General features: G+C 45.1%; 1 protein-coding gene across 9 annotated transcripts in view; it reads left to right on the top strand.

Moving 5' to 3' along the window:
* The window catches only part of PPP1R12C (protein phosphatase 1 regulatory subunit 12C), a 137424-nt gene that overhangs the window by 43260 nt on the left and 70720 nt on the right, over positions 1-23444 (top strand). For all 9 annotated transcript variants that reach the window (XM_068241253.1, XM_068241249.1, XM_068241248.1 and 6 more), the window contains exons 2-6: positions 9110-9240; positions 14433-14551; positions 18743-18902; positions 18988-19132; positions 21760-21834. In XM_068241253.1, coding sequence (XP_068097354.1) covers positions 9110-9240; positions 14433-14551; positions 18743-18902; positions 18988-19132; positions 21760-21834 — 630 coding nt within the window. The remainder of the gene's footprint in view (positions 1-9109; positions 9241-14432; positions 14552-18742; positions 18903-18987; positions 19133-21759; positions 21835-23444) is intronic.

The raw sequence follows: 23444 nt of genomic DNA, 5'->3' as shown, positions 1-23444 counted from the left end.
CTACAGTGTACTGAATAAATCAGACAATGACCTCGTCAGAGTTCCACTATCTTTTCTTGGGAAAGACTTCAGGGTGAGGTAAGTATTGGCTCTTCACTTCATCCACGTAGTCTCCCAGTGGGAGATGAAATCAGCAGGACTGGTGCCAAGTACAATAAACAGAACAACCTGTGTATGAGGGAGCGGAACATGGCATGTGCTCAGCTGCTTATTATATACCCAGTGCTAGCGTGGGGCTGGCTACAACGGCACATTCTCTGCATTTTCTCTACCTTTTCCCTTTCTTTTCATATTTCACAGCTCTAAACATTCCACCTGACAGACTAAAGTATATGGACGGCTTCCCATATTTTATCATCCCCCACTTCATAAGGCGAATAGAGTAGATGTGAGATAAGACACTCGGTAGTGAAGCTGGAAGTGTTGATTTGACACTGTAGTGTGCCTCCAACAATCGGGGGGCACTCCGCTGGCTAAGCCAGAAAGGCCTCGGCCAATGCCGTTGACCTCTGTGAACACCTGAATGTTGTCTAGGTTGTCGGCGGAAAAGGATAATTGTTGCAAGCTGAGGTCAGTAAGATGCTAAAAATTCCGGCTTTTAAAACTTGCCATACACTGGTTGATGTGGCCATCAGATGGATCCCTCTCAGATCGTTTTCTGATTGAATCACTCAAACTACACACAAATTTTCAGCATGAGAGCTATTGAAAATCTGTGCATACTGCCTGCCAGGTCTCCAGGTCTCTCAGCTCCCCAGTAGTGAATAGACAGTAAGAAGCCCTGGCGGTGGAGAGAAGGCCTAGGGTGAAGCTAGCACCGGTGGAGAGGTGAGAGAAGCTCCGCTGCTGTGTTGGTTGCCCTGAAATCGACCATTGCTAGTGATGCGTTCCTGACCTACTGCCGTCTGAACAAAATCTTCCATTCGGCGCAATCCACCAAAACTATTGTCTTCTGGAAATAACTTGGGAATTGTTTGCAACATCGATTTCTAGTAGATTTGATCAAATGATTGCATCACTTGGATATCTATGGAGAATATCTACAAGTGGATGGCCACCTTTAGGGCTCATTTCTACGGGCAGTTGTGCTCAGCAAGTCGTTACCAGGCAGCAGCAAGCGGTTGTGAGAGTTTGAGAGGCTTTTCACTGCCTATCCACTGCTTGTGGAAAAGGGCCTTGGAGTCCTGTCTTGTAAAGATTTTAACTTGGATATAATGGGCATGATTCAAAAAGCTTTTTCACCTGTTTTTTCACCTCATCTATGATACATTTTTAAGCTCCCAAAGAGCAAAAATATAATATAGTATAATTAAGGTAAGAAAAGTACCGGTAATATTGAAATGCTGTTAATCAGGAACAACTTACCTTTCGGGTAAGAACACACTAGGCAGAATCGCATATGTGTTTTCCATAGCACATAGTATAAAACGCATATGCGATTCTGCCTAGTGCAGGGGACCAAACTCAAATACAAAGTGTGCCGTAATTGAGCTCTGGGACCAAGTGAGGAGAGAGGTGGCCACTAGACATTGAGGTCGCTCAATGTCTAGTGGCCACCTCTCTCCCTTCTAGAGTTCCCTGGTGTCTAATAGCCCCATCCATCTCCTATACAGTTCCCTGGAGTTTAGTGGGCCTACCTCCATCTATACAAATTCCCTGATGTGTAGTGGCCCTCCCTCCCCTATACAGTTTCCTGGTATCTAGTGCTGCCCCACCCCCCCCCCCCCCATATGGCTTCCCTGGTGATCTTGGACCCTCTAATATAGCTTCTCTGGTGGTCTAGAGTGTGCCAAACATAATGCTGTATCCCTATTTCCTCATTGGTGAGAAGGATTTCCACTTTACACAATTAAGGGCTGGTTCAGACGGACGTTCAGAGGCGTTGTTTTGTTTGCGTCGCGATGGTGATGCGTTCGAGCTTTCAGAAGCGTTCGCGTTGCGTTCGGATGCGGTCGCGGTTTTCTTCCCATAGGGGGACATTAGCCGTCGCGGTTAACCGCCCCTGGAAGCTACATGTAGCTTCCAGGAGCTCCTTGAACGCCAGGGAAAATCGGGACCCGAACGTCGCGTTCTTGTAAACGCGTGTAAAAGCTTGGTACAAACGCTCCCATTCACTTGAATGGGAGCGTTTAGCGGCAAGCCCTGAGCGCTGGCGGTAAACGCTGCACAAGAGTCCGTCTGAACCAGCCCAACAAAGTGGACCTGAACTCTAGCACTGGACAGAAGGAAAGCAAAGGGAAATGCACTCTGTATGCATTTAGAGAGTTTAGCCTGTCTAATTCTCCCTAATTTGTTTCTAATCCCAAGTTGTAATTTGTTCTCTCCCCTGTGTCACCTGACTGCCACGGCAGATGAGCTCATTTGAAAGCAGAGAATGTTAAGTGTCTGCTTCCATGAAATCAGGAAGTAGACACTGCAGATTTATTGTAGGATTTGTATCAGCTGTAGCAAAGAAATGTTTTTTTTGTTTTTTTTTTTTAAGTTGAGCTGTAGGGTATCTTTTTTTTATTTTTTTATTTTTTTTTGAGCAGAGAGGAAGTTCTGAGTTCAGGTCCACTTTAAGTTTTTTACGGACTGTCTGAAGAGCTGATGCCTTTTCTTGAGTTATCAGGCCGTTCTGCATCTCTACAGAAATCCTCAGGTGTGATAATGGAATGCTGTATCTCTGACAAAATCTTACACAATCACCTGGTCTTCAATTGGAGGAAGAAGGGTCTTCACTTGTGTCTTGGCACCAATAACAAGCACAGGGGCTCAGAATCCTGGCCTAGCTCACTGCCAAGGCTGTAACCTCAGCTTCAGCTTATCTCCTCTCCACCCCTTCCTGCCAGCCCTTCTCCCTCACCTCCACTCAAGGGTTGTAAGGTCAACACAGCACTCCTCTGTAGGTGGGAGGAGAAGAGTCGAGCCACCACAGCTTTTCTCACTGCTGCCACTTGGTGTCAGTACAACGAATGTGCACTCTCTGACTGGCTGTCTGAATGTTGCTCTAGAGTGTGCACAGCCTGGGGGACACCAGGTGGCAGCAGCGAAAGTGACTACAGTTGGCTCTGCTTCCCTCTTGTAGTCTGCAGAGATTGGGCCGTTTTGCAGATGCTACGTGTTGCTTCTGGCAGCATTTACGGTCTCTACACCTTGGGCTCAAAATGCGACATGAGGAATGGATGAATTGGTAGTAGAAAACAATTTGTCCACAGTGAAACAAGCAGCTAGCAGGAGGTAGGGACTGAAGAAACCTGCATGACAGCCATGCGCTCACCCAAACTGAAGGCTATAAAAGCCTGGGGAGAACACGGCATTGCATAGGAATGAATAGCTCCATTTTTGCTTTACCTCTTACAGAGGTTTCCCACATCCTCCTGGAGAGCGCTGCCGTTGTCTGGGACTCTCTGAAAGTTAGCAGCCGTGCTCCTGTGTGAAGCAGCATGGCTGCACTGTGCAAGCGCTTGATGGCTTGTACCACAGAGCCACTCCTGCTCAGCGGAAAATGCTGAGCCCAAAAGTGGTACTGCGCAGGCAAGAGCCATTGACGGGCTGTTTTTGACAGGGTCCAGGGGGTCCCAGCTCTGGAACCATGGAGGGGGATGGGGCAGCCTCTGGATTATACAGAGGCTTCTCTCTACTGAGGGAATAATCTCCCTACAGGTACACTTTAGGTCTCATAATGCCATAGTATTACCTCTGTTCTCCGAATTATCTGATTTTTCAGCTAAATTATCAGATTTTTCAGCGATCAGTGCATCAGAGTGGAGGGAGTAAGCAGACAACATTATTCAGGGTGTTTGTTTTGCGCTGCAAATATCTGCTCTGAGCTGCAGGGAAAGTAGTAAAATGTATTGGTTATATTTAATAGTTTCCAGATGCGAAGTTTACATCATAGGGTTCTAAGGGCTAGCAAACTGACTCTCTCTAGAGCAGTAGGGTCTGTGTAATGTGCTCTGGTTTGCTGCAGTGATTGTTTTTGTATGATACGAGCAGTTGACAGACTTATCGATTACTTCATTTTGGTACAAAACAAATGATCCAATAGGTTTATATCAGCCATACATATATCTTACAGGCTGCATGGTGGCTACATGATTACCTGTACTACTCGTGTTCAGAATTGGTCTTTTGATCCAGTCAAGGCAGCAAAATGCATGGAGTTTGTATATTCTTCATACAGAGTTTCCCCACTCCTCACAAAAAAGTGCTTGTAGGTTAAAGGGAACCTGAAGTGAAAATAAACTTTATATAATGAATTGTATGTGTAGTACATATAGAACAAATGGAACATTCGTAGCAAAGAAAGTCTCATATTTCCAGTACGAGAAGAGTAAAAAAAAAAAAAATCAGTTATCAAAGAGCTATTTTCTAAAGCATTTATACTATATGTCAAACAGTCAAAAACCACTTCAGATAAGGTTTTACTGCTTGGGAGTTCAAAGGGTCATTAGCTCTGCTCTGTTTTATAGTTTAAAAGTGTAGTTTGCAAACTGCAAATATGACATAATGATGCAATGTTGTAAAATAAAGCTATATGACTAATAATAAAAAAGGACTCTCTTCTTTGCTACTAATGTTCTTTTAATTATCTGTACTACACATTTTTGGCCTCAGTGTCACTTTAACTGGCTCCTCCGCAGAAATGCCCACAGATTTACACGGAAGAGAAAGCAAGGCACTTGTCTAATGCTGGGTACACACGTTGAGATTTCCCGCTCGATTCGCGGGTCGATTCGATTATTTCATGTGCACGTGTTGAAGAGCACACATTCCAGCTACATGGCCTCATGACCAGCGAGCATCTAGTGCCAGGCTATCCTCTGTCCATAGACTTCTACAGACATTAGATTGTGGGACCTGATGGACTGCGAGTAATGGGAATTGTCCAATCTGTGCTGCAATATGGGAATGCGAAAAGAATGCTGGGAGTGGATAATATAGAAGAAATGCCAGATACATTCCCATTTGAAGGGTGTGGACTCCATCTGATAAAGGCATAAAATAATTTGAAAGCAATGGTGTGCTTGCTGTTCATCCTTTTTGTATTCAGTCATTGGTGGCTCAAGCTAAGCTGGCTGTTTGTGTTCAGATCTGTGATGATCTCTAGACACAGCCGAGCTCAGTCATGTGCAGAGTCAGTGTGCCTGTCCTCTGGGTGCTACGACAGCTGACAGCTATGCACTTGGCTTTTCTGTTTGGCAAACAGTGGCTTTTGTAAAGGCACACACTGTTTTAATATAACCTTATTGAATTTTTTTTGAATTAAACTAAAAGGTTTCCTTTAGGCCCCTTTTACACTTGCAAATGTGCGTTGCTTTCAGGGCTGTGGAGTTGGAGTCTGAGTCAAAGCAATTTTGGGTACCTGGAGTTTGAGTTGGAGTCAGTGGTTTCGTAAACTGAGGAGTTGGAGTCGATTTTTGCACCAAATCCACAATCCTGGTAATTATTAGGGCCTGTTTCCACTGCACGCAGATTGGATGCAGAAAAAGTGACTCCAGTGAATGTCTATGGGCATGTTTCCATTAAACGCGATTTTGCTGATGCAGATTTTTCCCATAGGCATTCATTGGAGTCAGTTTTTCTGCATCCAATCTGCATGTAGTGGAAACCGTCCCTTAGACTAAGGAGTCGAGGAGTCTGAACCATTTCGGGTACCTTGAGTCGGTTTCATAAACTGAGGAGTCTGAGTTGGATGATTTTTGTACCGACTCCAGTCTGTACAAAACTGCGGAAGAACAGGGTAAAGCAACCAGGGCGGTTGCTTTACCCTGTTTTACCGCAGGGTTAATGCACAGACTATGCGAGGCAATGAAAATGCAAGGTAGCATGTTGCGCCGAAAGGTCTTTATTGGCCACCGAGTGCACAGTCAAACATTGCGTTACTGTTTGATTTCGGCAGCAGAAGTATTGAAAGTCAATGGGTGACGAAGAAAATGTAAACATAGTGGCGGTGCATTGTGGGGCGACAGGAATACGGCGGGGAAACCTGGTAATCAGTGACGTACTTCCTGTCCAGCAGGGGGTATGTCGCGGGGGGGGGGGGGGGTGTTAATGCAGGTGGAGCATCGCACCACAAACAGTGGCCAGGTGTCAGGGCTGGTGCACACCGGAGCGGTTCTGAAGCGTTTTTTAAAACTCTTGCAGGGGGAAAACCGCTTGGCTAATGAAAGTAAATGGGATGGTGCACTCCAGAGCGGGTCGTTTTTCCCACAAACGCAAACTCGGGGGCAGCAGCATTTTTTTTTTTTTTTTTTTTTAGATTTCTGAGGCGTTTCTGCCTCAATGTAAAGTATAGAAGAGTGGAAAACCGCTCTGAGGGCCTTTTTCCACTACGGTGTTTGCGATTGCTGAATCGCAAAATCGCAAACCGCTAGTGATTTTCCAAATCGCTACGGTTTGCTTTTAACATAGGAATCGCGGTAGGTCATTTCCACTGCCGCGATTCGTTTTTTACCTAATCGCGAACATGCGGCGGAACTATTATTGCCGTGATTTTGCTATGCAGTGCATAGCAAAATCGCAAACGTCGGGAAATTGCCGCAAAATTTTGTACATTTGCTGAATCGCAATCGCCAGCGTTCGTAGAAAGGGGCCATGAAAAAAACGCTAGATCAGAGCGGTTTTCCAGGTGTTTTTGTTACAGAAGCTGTTCAGTAACTGCTTTACTGCAACATTATTGGTAATCTGCTACACAAAAGCGCTCCTAAAAACGCTAGGCATGTTTAGAAAACTCGAAACATGCCTAGAATCGCTCTGGAATCTGCTTCAAAAACCTCTAGCGTTTTGCAGATCATCTGCTAGAGGTTTTTGGTGTGCACTGGGCTTAAGGCCACATACACACATCAGACCATAGTCTTTTGAAAATGAAAGATCAGACCAATCTTGCCACCCTTCATGTAGTATGAGAGCCATACTCTACACAGTCTATTCTATGGAGCTGAACTCCACATCAGAAAAAAATCTTTGCAAGATGCTGCACACACAGATGCTGTACAGACACAAAAGATCAGTATCTGCAAAAGATTTGTTCCTGCCAAAAATCCATTCCTGCAAATTGCAATGATAGTCTATGAGATCTGCAGATCATCATACACACATGATTTAACTGACATTCATCTGCAGATCAGATCCACCAGGATGGATTTTCAGATCTGCAGATGATTGCTTGATCTGCAGATGAATGTCAGTTAAATCATGTGTGTATGATGATCTGCAGATCTCATAGACTATCATTGCAATTTGCAGGAATGGATTTTTGGCAGGAACAGATCTTTTGCAGATACTGATATTTTGTGTCTGTACAGCATATGTGTGTGCAGCATCTTGCAAAGATTTTTTTCTGATGTGGAGTTCAGCTCCATAGAAAAGACTGTGTAGAGTATGGCTCTCATACTACATGAAGGGTGGTAAGATTGGTCTGTGATCTTTCATTTTCCAAAGACTATAGTCTGATGTGTGTATGAGCCTTAAGACTGACCTTCTACAAAACAGCCCATAATGTGATGGACTGCACATAGTATAAGGACACTTATTGTGCATTTTATATGCAGTGACATACTCTGAAGTGCTTTACGGTGCATAGCACTCTAACCTTTCAGCCCTGGTTCCCCGATTTGAATCCCAGCCATGGCACAATCTCTGTGTGTGTGTGTGTGTGTGTGTGTGTGTGTGTGTGTGTGTGTGTGTGTGTGTGTGTGTGTGTGTGTGTGTGTGTGTGTGTGTGTGTGTGTGTGTGTGTGTGTGTGTGTGTGTGTGTGTGTGTGTGTGTGTGTGTGTGTGTGTGTGTGTGTGTGTGTGTGTGTGTGTGTATTATATATTTTTCTTTCCACTAATACAGCTTTCTTTTTTTTTTTTTTCTTTTTTTTTTCCTTTTTGTTCATAAAAGATTTAAAAGATAACAAATTAAAAAAAAAAGTGCTTCATTTTATACCATAATTATGGATAAATGATTTAGTCAGTGTTCGCTCATTGTAAAATCTTTCCTCTCCCAGATTCACATTCTGACATGTATTACATGGTGACATTGTTACTGTGGGCAGGTTATGTAGCTGCTCCTAGCTGTTTTGGCTGTTAGAGACAGCTGTAAACAGCTAATTCCTGTCTGTGAACATTGTTACATTGTGGCAGTTTGCCCAGAGTACCGTGGTACTCAGAGCTTCTTGTGGGAGGGGTTTCAGCACAAAATCAGTCATACAGCGCCCCCTGATGGTCTGTTTGTGAAAATCATTATATTTCTCATGTAAAAGGGGGAATCAGCTACTGATTGGGATAAAGTTCAATTCTACTTTGGAGTTTCTCTTTAAGTGACAACTGTCCCCTATTCAGCGCTGCACTAGATTGCAGCGCTGTACACATGTGTATTGGCTTTTTTAAATCTTTATTTCCATCTGCCAGCTCCGAACGCGGCTGGCAAGCTGATTGCGCGGCCAGCTTTGTTTACAGCAGGGAACGCTTGCTTGAGCGAGCACTCCTTCCCTGCTAATCTCACGAGGAGCGAGATGACGCCACTCTGTTTATTCAGTCCTCAGAGTGCAAGTCTCCCTTCGGCGTGAGGCGGTCAGGAGAAGGTTAAAGTATTAAAAGGCAGAGGATCAGCAGGACAGCCAGGCAATGTGCATTAATTAAAAGGGGAAAAAAAAACATGTCGGCTTCCTTATTCCTCTTACCTTTTTAAATCTTTGACTTTTGAAATGAAACAGTTTTAAACATTGGTAGGTACTGATATGATTTTGCTGTGTTGCTTTTATTTTTTTATTTTTGTTGCCTGTAGTTCAGTTTTAGACTTTTTACCTTACCATGGGGTTACTTGTAAGTAAAGATGCACTGCATCCAATACCAATGTTGTACAAGTCAGTGATCTGACTATGGGCTCAGTAAAGTGCTGCAGAAGAGGTCAGCGCTTATAGGATTACATAATCTGGCAAAGCTGACCCGTTTGGATCTTTGAGGTGACCTTATTGCTGCAGAAGATTGCAGATATGTTATGCAATATCTGTTTATTATGTAGAAGCTGTCCATATATTGCTACTATTCCATTTTGGCAATCTTACTCGAATTATTTTAGGCGATTGCTGTATGATTGTGTATGAAGCTAATGCCCCTTGTTTGTGTGTTCTTCTTGCAGGCCTGTATTGATGAGAACCTGGAGGTGGTGGAGTTCCTGGTTAATCACCGTGCCAACGTGAATCAGGCCGATAATGAGGGATGGACACCTCTTCACGTCGCGGCTTCCTGCGGTTACATGGAAATAGCAGAGTAAGTAAAGAAAAAGCTATAGAATTGTTGTCTTGTGTTCTTTTTTTTTTTTGTTTGTTTGATCTTTTTTTGGGAGGGGGGGGGGGTGGTAGTTGTGGATTTTCTATGTAGAATGGAGGTTTTATTTGATGTAAAGGGGAGCTATATTTAAATATGGAATTGGAATGCATTTTAAATCATTCTGATACTCCACCATGTTAAGGTACCCATACATCTAGCAACTTGCTGGCCAATCAACCATCCATTTAAATAATTATCGAATCAGATGAAAATCTGTGCCGACAAGTGCGTGCCCGATCAAGGATGCTACCAATTTTAGGCTGAGCAGGTCGATTGGACATGCTGCAAATTGTCAGGTCCTCGTCAGTCAGGCGTGTGGCGGTAACAGGACAAGCGATGAAACCCCCAACAGTGCCCCCTCCATGTTCCGTGTTACCCCCCCCTGGTGCCCAGTGCACCATACACTACCTGTCCCTCTCCACCGCTGGTTCTGTCCTCCGTCCATGCACGTGTCCCCGAGTGGTTGCCTGTGTACATGTGGGCATCTGAGTGACATTGCAACTGCATGTGGTGCGTGTATGGATGGAGTCCGAGCCAGGGGATTATATGGGCATCTATTGTATAGTGCTCTGGACGCCGGGGGTTGTTTGGGGACAGCGTTGGGTTTGGGGACAGCGTTGCGATTTCAGCATGAGATTGATCCGTTATCATCCCGTGGTGTGTGAGCAGGCAACAGATCTCTCGGGCATCTCCGGGGCTACAATTAGTGGCAGGCATTGTGGCGTGTGCGCTTGACCCCCCCAAAAGAAATGACAAATTCCCACGGAAGCGGACGGTCAGGAGAAGAAAATGGCACACGGGCCAGAGGAGAAGCACCCTGTGGGTACTTGCTGCTAATATGTGATTGCGTGAATTGGTCTTTGGGATCAGTTCCCCATCAGGTCCGCTGTTTGTCCCGCCTCCTTGATGGTCACGATGTGGGATTGGCCTATACAACACTGCTGTTGAAAGTGATTGGCTCCCCATTTATTTGGAGAGTGTAAATAGTTTTTGTACGCAATGTGTTTTTGTCATAAGCTATGCAAGCTTGAGAAAGATGGTTTGGTCCCCCTCAAAACGTTGCTTTATTATGCTGGCTTTCTGCATTTGAATCTTGCTGTGATGCTATTCTAAATAAGTGTGTTAAATCTAAGGTTCTGCTGGGTCATCAATGTTTGTTATTTTTTGTAGTTTGAGAATAGAAAAAAAAATTCAACTTTTTTTTAAACTCAGTAAAATGAGTTTGCTGCAGTACACTATACTGTATGAGGCGTTCAAAGTTCTGCATACACCTTTTAAAGCAAACCAGTAATCCAGCGCCGGTACAGAAGGAGTCACAAAGGGCAGAGGTGGCACAGAGGGGGACACTGAAGGCACAGAAGAAGACAGTTGACACAGGGGGGAAACTGGGTGGGGGATGGAGGCACAGGAGACGGCTGTTCTGACTTAAAGGACAACTGTAGTGAGAGGTATATGGAGGCTGCCATATTTACTGGATTTTAAAGGGAACCAGAGTGGAAATGTCTGAAAAAATAGAACAAGATTTTATACATACCTGGGGCTTCTTTCAGCCCCATAAGCCTGGATAGCTCCCACGCCGTCATCCTCCGCTTCCTGGATCGGTGGTACCGGGTCCCGTCTCTTCTGGCAGACGCGGACAATTGTCCGCATCACAGGGGCCCCTCCATACTCGTACGCATGAGGCTGCGCAGTAGGAGTGTATGGAGGGAGCCCCGTGTGATGCGGACATTTGGCCGCATCTGCCGGCCGACTCGCGACAATGACGGGACCCGGTACGGGCGGATCCAGGCAGCAGAGGACGGCGGTGTGGGAGCGATCCGTGCGTATGGGGCTGGAGGAAGCCCCAGGTATGTATAAAAGCTTCCCCCCAACCTCTCTGGTTCCCTTTTAAAGAGACTCTGAAGCGAGTCTGAATTCGCGTTTTTAACTTCTATTTATGTAAAGCACTTTAGCTGTTGCTCAACCGCCGCATCCCTGCGGCAAAACGAGGTTTATACCCCCCAAATCCCCTCTGCAAAATACGGGGAGCACTTCCTGCTTGAGGCAGAGCTTAGGCTGTAGCTCTGCCTGTTCGCACATCAATCCCCGCTGATCGCTGCCTCTCCCCGCCCCTCTCAATCTTCCTTCACTGAGAGGGGCGGGGAGAGGCTGCAGCTCTAAGCTCTGCCTCCATGAGCAGCAAAATCCACGACCAAGAAAGTCGTGGCTTTTGCAGAGGGATTTGGGGAGTATAATACCCTCGTTTTGCCACAGGGATGCGGCGGTTTAGCACTAGCTATAGTGCTTTACATAAATAGAAGTGAAAAACGTGTATTTGGCTAAAAGCCACTATTGCGAAAAATTGTAAAATTTAAATACATGTAAACACAGTGCACTCCTCCCCAGAGTAAAATTTACTATAAATTACTTTTCTCCTATGTTGCTGTCACATACAGTAGTTAATAGAAATCTCACAGAACTGGCAGGTTTTAGACTCGCCCATATCTTTTTGGGGGTTTCTCAGGGTTTTCTTTTTCAAAAGCAGTTGGTGAATGGAAGTTTCTCAGTCCAATGGCCACAGGTGAAAGTGTGTGTGTGTGTGTGTGTGTGTGTGTGTGTGTGTGTGTGTGTCCTGCATCTTTGTATAGATCTTTTCCAGAGAGTGCTTTTGTAAAGAATACATTAAATACTGAGAATTCAGCATTTAATCCACCATCTACTAACTACTGTAAGTGACAGCGACAAAAGTAATTTATAGCTTATTTTACTCTGGATGAAACCTGTCTTTTTGGTATCTTTACATGTGTTTTTTTTTTTTATGATAGTGGTCCTTAGTTTAACTACCTAACGACCGCGTCACGCCAATGGGCGTGACCATGGCGGCAGCCCCAGGACCGCCTAACGCCAATTGGCGTCAGGTCCTGGGGCCAGCTACTGCAGGAGATCGTGCGCAGGCATCTCCTGCTTGTGAGGCGGAGCTCCACCCCGACTTCAGTCTCCGAGCGGCAATCGCCGCTCAGGAGACTGTTAGACGGCGAAACTGCCATCTTTACACATAGTACAGTGCTGCGATCAGCAGCAGCGCTGTACTGGGGACAGCCGTGTGACCCTGGGTCACTAGAGAGCGATCGGCTCTCATAGGCAGAAGCCTATGACAGCTGATCGCCAGGATTGGCCAGCTGGGGGGAGGGATTTGGGGGGAAAAAATAAATACAAAAATAGATATAAATATTTATAAAAAATAAACTGGGGGGTGATCAGACCCCACCAGCAGGAAGCTCTGGGGGGGGATGTCACTCCTGTGCTGTTGTGCGGCCCTGCAGCTTGGCCTTAAAGCTGCAGTGGCCATTTTAGTAAAAATTGGCCTGGTCTTTAGGGGAGTTTACCACTGTGGTCCTCAAGTGGTTGAAAGGACCAGAGCCTTTGATCCAAAATCTGTTAATTTTAAAGTCACGATTGACTTGCTGCTTAGGATGATCAGTGAGATGCAAATCTGACTTCATGCAGGATTATGCAGATATATGCAGCTTGAAAATGGACCAATAAAGTCCCACCCAGGTTTGACCACTGAGGGGTTTTTCCCTTTAGGATTAGAGCAATTTTCACCTGTTAGCGCTCCTCCCTTTCTTTCGCCAATCACTTAATCACTACTAATCAAAACAAAATGATCTAGATCTTGTTTTTTTCACCACCAATTAGGCTTTCTTTGGGAGGTACATTTTGCTAAGAATTATCTTATTCTAAATGCATTTTAATTGGAATAAGAAAAAATGGAAAAAAAAATCAGTTTTTGGCCATTAGCTTTAAAATAAAACGTTCTACTGTGGATAAAACCCACACATTTTATTTGCCCATTTGTCCCGGTTATTATGACGTTTTGAAATATTTCCCTAGTACAATGTATGTCTTAAATATTTTATTTGGAAATAAAGGTGCATTTTTTCAGTTTTGCGTCCACGAATTACAAGCCCATAAAATTTAACACCGGTAATATACCCTCTTGACCTACATATTAAAAAAAGAAAAAAAAATTCAGTCCCTAAGCTAACTTTTTTTTTTTTTTTATACCCCAAAAAATAGGGTACTATGGGAGAGTGTGGGAGAAAATGAGTTATTTTTAAATGTAATGTGGGTATTTTTCTTAAATTAAATGTATTTAGGTGTAGTTTTTACTATTTGGCAAAAAGATGTCCTTGTGCAATTTTTTTTCTATTAACGCATGTAAGTGAATAGGAAGTAATGCATAGCACTGTAACTCCGGAACATATGATGCAGTCATCTTGATGCCGGCGTTCATTGACATGGGGACTTAGATTAATGAATGGGGACTCCCCGCTAACGGGCAGCGACAAGTACCCGCACGGTAGCGCATGAGCGAGTGCTGAAGACTAATATTTACGGCCCTATGACTGTGTTCCCAGTTTTCCCAGGCCGTGATTATGCTGCACCTGGTGCAGTAAGTGTTTAAATTGATCTAATTATTCATCCATATTTGCTCTGGATCAGCATAAGTGCTATTCCACTGGCTCTATAGCTGTTGTGAGTCCAAGAACTGAAATTAGGAGCAGGGCTGTGGAGTTGGTACAAAATCATCCGACTTCTCGGCTTATGAATCCACCGGCTCCGGCTCCACCTACCCAAAATTAAGACTCCACAGACCTTGCAGGGCTATGGAGTGGGTACAAAAAACCCTTTAATCTAATCAGTAGCTGATACCCTCTTTTCCCATGAGAAATCCTAACCTTTTCTCAAACACAACAGGGGTACTGTGTGGCTACTATTGTGTGCGCCCCCCCTTTCCACTGTTGTGTCATGACCATAGTCTTGAGTTTGTCTGTGAACCTCATTGCATTGTGGTAATAACAGCTTTTTCCAACTGCCAAGCAATCAGTATCTCCCTCTGTGCATAGAATTGTCAGTAAACAAACATTGCGCACAGATCACCTGGCAGGACTAAATATGATACATTTCAGAAAGATTTCACAATGGCCAAACAGTGACTAAATAATCTATACATGAATATCGTAAAAAATAAGCCATTTATTTTCAGTACAGTTCTTCAAATGAGGCGGTGTATGACCTTTGCTTTCAGGGCTTAGTCTTGTATATATCACAATGCATTTTTAATATTTTGTTGCTCCCATTTTTGTTAGGTACCTGCTGAAACACTCAGCAAACATTGCTGCGGTGAACAGTGACGGCGATGTTCCCCTGGACATTGCTGAAGATGACTGCATGGAGACTCTGCTCCGCGCTGAGATAGAAAAGAGAGGTAAGATTCCTGGCAGCCATTAATACACAACAGGAAATCTACCGTACTTCAGCCTGGAAAATGAGGGCTTCTGCAGGCGTGACCCTCCACTGGCCTGCAAAACATTTCCACAATGCTAATACCACTTGACTCACTAATTCCGGAGGGATTCTTTAAGCTGAAAGAACATGATTATTATAGCTGCCATCTTACTACTAGTACATTTTTTTTTCTTTGTTTGTTTGTTTTCTGCACCACTTTCTGGGAAAAAAGTGGACTCCTCTCTAATCTAGTTAGTGGCTCTGCATTGTATTGGGTAATGAGAGGGATATGGAGGCTGTCATATTTATTTCCTTTTAGGCTGCTTTCACAGCCTAAAATTAAAGGGTACCTGAGACGGATGAAAAGCAATTTTTTATTTTTTTATACATACCTGGGGCTTTCTCCAGCCCCCTTCAGGCCAATCAGTCCCTTGCTGTCCTCCACCACCTGGATCTTCTATGAGTCCTGGTAATTCAGCCAGTCAGCGCAGTCCAGCCACGTGCCGCTCCCACAGCCAGGAACATCCTGCACCTGCGCAATAGTGCTGTGCAGGTGTAGTATGCTCCCGGCGGCGGAGTGTGTGCATGCGCACTACACCAGACTGGCTCAAGTACCTGGACTCGTAGCAGAAGATCCAGGTGGTGGAGGAGGACAACGAGGGACTGATTAGCCTGAAGGGGGCTGGAGGAAGCCCCAGGTATATATATAAAACTTTAATTTCATCTGTCTCAGGTTTACTTTGTTACACAGTAGTACTATACTCTACATATGCACTCTCCACAGAGCTGCAGGGAATCCACTGAGAATGTTGTGCACATTGAACACAGAGGTGTTGTCTGTCACCCATAAACCTGGTTCAGATTGTGCATGAAGAATGTGTAATAGAGGAAGAATCTCCTCATTCCCCTGCAGAGTACCTGAACATCATTCTTACATGTACCCACACTTACATTGCCCAGGGCCTGATAAATGTTCTTTGTTCCGATTTGTACCTTTTTACAAGTACTCTTACCAAGGATTAGTTTTAGTCTAAAGGGAATAAATATAGTAGTCTCCATATCCTTCTCACTTCAGTTGTCTTGTAAAATTCCTAAGCGTTGACAGTTAAGAAATGAATTTCACGTTGCATACTTTTAATCAACAAAATTGTAATATGCAAATTAGAGGAGTCGGTGTCGGTGGAATCCTAAACTGAGGAGTCGGAGTCGGTGGATTTTTGGACCAACTCCACAGCCCTGGCTGCCTGGCAGCCCTGATGAACTATTTGGCTGCAGTAGTGTCTGGATCACAACAGAAACAAGCATGTAGCTAGTCAGACCTGACAGTGTGAAATACCTGATCTGCTGCATACTTGTTCAGGGTCTGACTAAAAGCATAAGAGGCAGAGCATCAGCAGGACAGCCAGGGAACTGGTATTGTTTAACCACTTGAGGACCATAGGCTTACACCCCCCTAGTAACCAGGCTATTAACAACTTGGGCCACTGCAGCTTTGAGGCCTTGCTGCAGGGCCGTACAACTCGGCACACAAGTGATACTTTTCCCCACCCCACCCCCCCCCCCCCCCCCCCCCCCCCTCCCCTCCTTTTCTGCCAACCAACAGAGCTTTCTGTTGGTGGGATGTGATCGCTCCTCTGATGCAGTGTTTTTTTTTTTTTTTTTTTTTCTTCCGTTTATATAAATATTTGGAGGGGGTTCTTTTGCAATAAATATTACGGATTTATTTATTTTCCCCCACCTTCCCTCCCCCTGCCAGCCTATAACCACAATCAGCTCTCATAGACATCAGCCTATGAGAGCCGATCACTCTCTGTTCCTCCAGAGGGGACAGCCGTGTCACACAGCTGTCCCCAGTGCAGCGCTTCCCTAGATTGCAGGGCTGTACAGTGTAAATAGACGGCGATCACCGCTGGGAGATTGATGGCGAAGTGGAGCTCCGTCATTCAAGCGGAGATGCGCACGCGATCTCCTGGAAAACCCCTCCCCAGGGACTGACGCCCATTGGCGTTAGGCGGTCCTGGGGCTGCCACTGCGCTCACGCACATCGGCATGACACGGTCGTAGAGAAGTTAAAAGGAAATAAATGTGGCAACCTCCATATCACACTCACCTTGGGTGTCGATTTAAAGTGAACTTATAAGTTTGAAAAAGGCTAAACTTAAATCCTTACCTCACTAGAGGGAAGCCTCTATGACCCAGACGCTTCTCCGATCCTCCGGCAGCTCTGCGTAAGAGTGCAGCAGCACTGATGAGGCACACAGATTGCTTGTGTGAAGTAAAAAGCTGTGCCTGAGTGTCCGTACTGCTGTGCAGGCACAGCTAGTCTTGCCCTTGTGCACACCTATTCCACAGGCCCTCGTCTCGGTGCTGGAGCAGTGAGCTCAAGGGGGGGCTTTGTGGATTGATTTTTCTGTGTGTATCAATGAAGTAATATGTTGCCGCTATATAGATCTATTTAAATGATAATCCTGCATAGAACAGAGAAGGGTGTTCAGATGGGAGCTGAATAACTGTCTATACACCAATTGTTCCTAAACCTGAACATTAATTTAAAGGAAACCTGAGATGTCCTAATATAAGGGCCCGTTTCCACTAAAGCGAATCTGCATGCGTTTCCTGCATGCAGATTCGCCTAGACCACACAAGTGGATGGAACTGTTTCCACTTGTGCGGATGGGACAGTTTCCACCGACGCGATTCGCCGGTAATGTAACTAAATAGGAAAACCGCAAGCATTTTAGTCTTGCGGTTTTCCCGGCGTTTCCGCATTTGTTTCCTCTTAAAAACCCATGTCGATGCTTGCCGGCATTGACATAGTTAAAATCGCATTGCACAAACCGCGAGCGATTCCGTGTGAAATTCTGCATAGAAACGGCAACAAAACCGCAACCACATGCGGATTCGTTGCCGCAATTTTCCCATCGAAATCGCGCCACACAAGTGGGAACGGGCCCTAAAGATTTTATACTCACCTGGGGCTTCCTCCAGGCCGATGCCATGAGCACAGATGCATCCCTCACCATCCCCTCGGGTCCCTCCATTCGCCTGGTATCAGTCCCGGTAATCCTGCTCAGTTGCACCAGTCTGCTCTTCTGCGCATGCGTAGTACCTCCTCCTGAGCAGGATTACCGGGACTAATCGCTGCTAAACGGAGGCACCTGATCAGTCCCAGTAATCCTGCTCAGGAAGAAGTACCATGCATGGTGCAACTGAGCAGGATTGCCGGGACCGATACCAGGCGAATGGAGGGACCCGAGGGGATGGTGAGGGGATGCATCCGTGCTCATGGGCTTGGAGGAAGCCCCAGGTGAGTATACAGTATTTATATTAGAACATCTCTGGTACACTTGAATGGCAACCATTAATTTGGAATATGTACTTTCTTAGTACTTGATCATTGGTTTTGTAGCTTGGGCCTGCATGTAAAGTTAGTGTCATTTGTTTGGGCTATTAATTTATGCCTCTTGCTATTTTTTTTTTTTTAAATGCAAAACTTTTATATATGACAGCATCATACCCTAAATTCTCATTTTGCCGTTTTTGTTTACAAGCTCTTCAAAATGAACTTTTCATGTTCTTCTTGTATTGGACTTGTTTCACTCAGCATATGTCCTTTTATCCTTTATGTACTGACTCATGTCAGGCAGCCGCAAGCATCGCCGGTGAAATGAAATCCGCTAAAAATAAAGGCTTGTAATCTGTAGTGTTCCAGTTAATACTTGATGGCATGCATAGTGTCTGGGGACACGGGCTGCAGGGTTTTCTCTCTAATTATAGACAGGACTGATGATTAAAGGAATTTGCTGAAGAATTCAACTATTCAGATTTCTCCCACCTTGACTGCCGCAAATCTGTTACTGCAAGTGACAGTTTTTTAGGAGCTCGTCTCCTGTGTTCCACTGCCGTACGGCTGAGCGTGGTGCCCTGCTGCTGCCGCCTCTGGAGATGTACCCAGCTAGTGGCTCAGCTATAAACAGAGGGGAACCGCCACAATCTCCAGGTGAAGATGGTTACAAGCGTTGGTCATTATGCAGTATGCAATTTGTTAAATGCCCTTCTTAGTATATGCATGTGATGGCTAAATCGATCAAAAACCTTGCTGTTTGGGGTTTCCATCCTCGCTTTCTGTGTAGATGAACTTGTGCTGTGTTAAGGGGTTTTGCTCTTGCAGGCATAGACATCGACGTAGCAAAGCGGGAAGAGGAGGAGGTGATGCTTCAGGACGCCCGGCAGTGGCTGAACGCAGGCAAGCTAGAGGACATTCGGCATCCGAAGACTGGAGCTAGCGCACTTCATGTGGCGGCAGCTAAAGGCTACATTGAAGTTATGAGGTAACCCTTGATGATCCTATGCGCTGCTGATACTGTGTGTGTGTGTGGCTTGTGATTGACTTACGGTTTCATAATCATTCACCAGGCTTCTGCTTCAGGCTAATTTTGACCCTAACGCACGAGACAAAGATGGCTGGACTCCATTACATGCTGCTGCTCATTGGGGCGTGGAAGAGGCCTGTCGACTACTCGTGGAGCACTTCTGTGACATGAATGCAATCAACAATGTGGTAAGATGTCAGACCTGTTATCCAGCCTACAAGGGTCAATGGCACAAAACAGTGCAGGGAAATTTGGGTGCACCATGTGCCTCCATAGGCTGTAATGTGAATTAGACTAAAGTGATGCTCCAATAGTAATTTGGGCTCCATCAAGAGACTAAAACCAAATTACTTTAAAAGGCATAATTCGTCCACCAGCAATTGGTGGCAAACGAATTAAAGGCAACCTAAACTGAAAAAAAGTGTTTCCCTTACCTGGAGCTTCTACTAGCCCCCTGCAGCCATCCTGTGCCCTCAGTCACTCACGGCTCCTCCAGTACCCCACCACCAGCTAGTTTCGTTTTTGCCGACTCTTGAGTCGCCGGGCTGCCACGCGTACCTCCGAGTCGTCAAAAACTAGGTGTCTGCGTGGGACTGGAGGAGTTGTGAGTGACTGCGAGGGCATTGGATGGCTGCAGGGGGCTGGTAGAAACCCCAGGTAAGTGAAACATCATATTTTTTTTTTTTTTTTTTTTTTTTTTTTAAGGTTCCCTTTAAGTCTTTTCCCTGCGTCCATGGCAGCCTGAAGGGGGAATAGTAATTAACGCCGTTGGGACTTTTGCAGGAGTGACGTGAGACATTTTTCGGCTTTACCCTGCGCCCAAATTTCCCAGCACCGTTTTTAAATGTATGCCAATGGCGGCCCATTCCAGCAAGCGGTTTAGTCCAGTTTGGAAACTTTTGGAGTCTGGAGCAATTTACCGGCTTGCAACACTTTATCTAAATCAGACTTCAGCAAATGGTGAGCATAAATTGGCCCGCTGCCTCTGCTACCGGTTTCCTGCTGAAAGTAGCACAAATCCAGAGGGTCTGCACACGTATAAAGTAAACATCCTTTTATTGGGTCATACACCAGATATGTGTTCTTTGTACCTTGACAAGGGCGATCTGCCGTGGCAGCGAAACAGTAGTTGGTGATCAGATGGATATCTGGCGTATGACACAATAAGGGACGTTTACTTTATACTCTGCGGACTCTGGGTTTGTTCTATTGCTGAGTACTGGTCCAGCACCTGGGAGTTCTCTACATGGTGTGTGATCTCACTACCTTATTGCTGAAAGGCCATTATTTTCACTGCTGCTCCTACCTTTCACTTGAATATTTATCATTGTACCGGATCTCTCTTTTGGTCAAACTGTCCCAAATTGGAGGGTTATGGATTTGGCTTTTGGTGGTCAGGGTGGTTCAATCTGCCGGAAAATTTATCACTCAGGTCTAGTAGTATTTGCAGCACTTAATGTATTGTTGCTACTATGGTTCGATACAATAAATCAGCCGATTTTTACCTTAAAGAGAATCTGTATTGTTAAAATCGCACAAAAGTAAACATACCAGTGCGTTAGGGGACATCTCCTATTCCCCTCTGTCACAATTTCGCCGCTCCCCGCCGCATTAAAAGTGGTTAAAAACAGTTTTAAAAAGTTTGTTTATAAACAAACAAAATAGCCACCAAAACAGGAAGTAGGTTGATGTACAGTATGTCCACACATAGAAAATACATCCATACACAAGCAGGCTGTATACAGCCTTCCTTTTGAATCTCAAGAGATCATTTGTGTGTTTCTTTCCCCCCTGAGGGGGGAGTGCATAGCAGAACCACAACACTGAACTTGGCAGCCTTCCAGACACAGGCCGACAAGTCTGACAAGGGAAAGATACATTGATTTATTACAGAGACTGTGATAGTACAAAGTGCTGCAGTAAGCCAGAACACATTAGAATAGCTTTTGGAACTTGTAGGATGATAAAAAAACATGATGCAATTTTTGTTACGGAGTCTCTTTAAAGTAATAAAGGTGGCCATTAACAATAGAATTCTGCAAATTATCGTTTACAAATTATTATAACGATTATTCGTAGTAAGGAATGGAATGAACGTTTGACTTTGGCACCACTAACAGATGAAAATCACCTAACCAACCTGATCAGATTAATAAAATTGATTTTAGATCAATCTCGCCAGTCTGATCGTGTTGGCTAGGAGACTTTTGTCCATTAGTGGTCCAAAACAATCATTTCCAATCGTTCATGCAAATAATCATTTGTAATCGATCATTCAGCAAACTGTATTTTTAGTGGCCAATTTTACACTGCCATAGTAAACCCACTTATGTGGGAACCGGGTAGGTTTGATCGACAGAGTGAGTCATGTACTGAACAACGTCACAAGAAATGTTGGTCTTCTGATTAAAATCAATGATTTGACTATTACACTGAAAGGAAGGAGACGCTGGAGAGAAGCAGGTAGACAATCCTAGTTTATGCTTGAAACTGTTCTTTTTATTAGAATTTTCTGTTTAATGCCTCCTTCAAATTCTTAAGCCATTATTATCCACAGTACATATTAACCTGCAGCAAGGATGGGTCGCTGCTATGTTAATTGTTATCCTGAGTAATAATAGTTCCATTCTGTCGTGTAGTCTATTATTTACTGTAAGAGCATGTCACATGATGGAGGAGAATGGCTCACGCAGCCACCCACAGACAGATGGTCTGACCTTGCTTTGCGGGATTGTTTTATCTCGTGTCCTTCGTCTGTATAGTGGGTATTAGCAGTGAGTTGTGCAGCGTTCTTACAATATAACTTTGCTTTCAGGGTCAGAGGCCTAGTGACGTGGCGGATGAGGACATTGTTGGCCTTTTAGAAGAGCTGCAGAAGAAGCAAGAAGATGTAAGTAATTCTAAGCTGCTGCCCCATACATTTTCCTCCTCTATACACATTTGTGCTTTTTCAGCCAGTTGCTTAGGGAACCTAAACTGAGAAGGATATGGATTTTTTTCCTTTTAAAATACCAGTTGCCTGACTCTCCTGCGTATCCTGTGTCTCTAATACTTTCAGTCACAGCCCCTCAAGCATGCAGATCAGGAGCTCTGACTGAAGGCAGACTGGATTAGCTACATGCTTGTTTCAGGTGTGTGATTCAGCCACAACTGCAGCCAAAGAGATCAGCAGGACTGACAAGCAAATGGTATTGTGTAAAAGGAAATCTACATATCCCTCTCAGTTTAGGTTCCCTTTAAGCAACCGGCCACCCCATGATCCCCGCCGATCCCGGGGACTTCGTTGTAATTTACATTGTTTAAAGCAAGCCTGAGGGGAAATCAAAACTTAAAAAATGATACTCGCCCAAGGAGAGTGAAGGCCCTGAGTCCTATAGAGCCTCCCCAGTCTCCTCACGTTCCTCTTCTTCCAGCGTTGGATGCCTGGTTCAAATCTCTGACAGCTCCCGAAGACTGGCGGCTCTGTAATGCACAAGTAGTACAGAGGCCGAAGCCCACCCAACGCGGAACAGAGCTGTCTACGACCCATGTGTGGTAGACTAACGGGGGAGCCTGAGGAGACCGGGTAGGCTCATAACCTTCCCTCTCCTTAGGTGAGTATCGGTTTTTGTATTTTACCTTCAGACTCCCTTTAAAAGGAAATAAATGTCAGCCCCCATACCCCTCTCGGTTCAGGTATGCTTTAAGTAGAGGGAAATCTCTGGATGCCCATGACCTCCTTGACTCCACTGCTGCTGGCCAGGACCATTCTTTGCAGCCCCTCTGTATCTAAGCACAGCCATGTCTGCGCAGTAGCATAAAGCTCCTCATGTACGAGCGGCTTCAGTTTACTGCTGCTGGTTCAGGGGACACAAGCTCTTGACGTGTGTTTTCAGTAGTACACTGCACAGCAATGGGGGTGGGGCCTTTGTATAATCCAGAGACTTCCTTGTATAATTTTTTTTGTTTGGGGACGGGGGCGGCTTGTGCATGTAACAAGCTTGCTTTAATCTGCATCACAATGTGCAGTTCTCCTTTTATATAGCTCTGCTGAAAATAAATGGTCGGTCCTGGATCTGCCAGTGTGCCTTCCCATTGCCCACTGCTGACCACAGTATCATGGGAGGCAGGTGCCGTTTCTGAACTGCCAGCCATGCACACATCAATTTTTTTTTCAATCTATTCCTGGCTTCAACCAATGATGAAAATTGAAATTGTGGATCGGAATGCAACGCTGCAGTTTTGATAGATCCTTGATAGATTTGAAGGGAGTCTGAAGGGAAAATAAAAAACAAATGCTTGCCTAAGGAGAGAGAAGGCTCTGGGTCAGATAGAGCTTTCCCGGTCTCCTCCCTGTCTCTGTGTTCCCCCGCAAGCAACCCCGTTAGTAGTCTACGGCCGTTTGGTCGTAGACTGCTCTCTTCCGGGTTGGGCTGGCTTCAGCAGTCTTCGGGAGCACTTGGTTTTCTGAAGACGGGCCAACCTGTACTGCTGGAGTGTCCTCTCTCGAGCACTCGCGTG

The sequence above is a fragment of the Hyperolius riggenbachi genome, chromosome 6, assembly GCF_040937935.1.
Source record: "Hyperolius riggenbachi isolate aHypRig1 chromosome 6, aHypRig1.pri, whole genome shotgun sequence".
Taxonomy (NCBI): domain Eukaryota; kingdom Metazoa; phylum Chordata; class Amphibia; order Anura; family Hyperoliidae; genus Hyperolius; species Hyperolius riggenbachi.
Note: the sequence above shows the minus strand (reverse complement) of the source record. Positions and strands in the feature narration are given on the sequence as shown.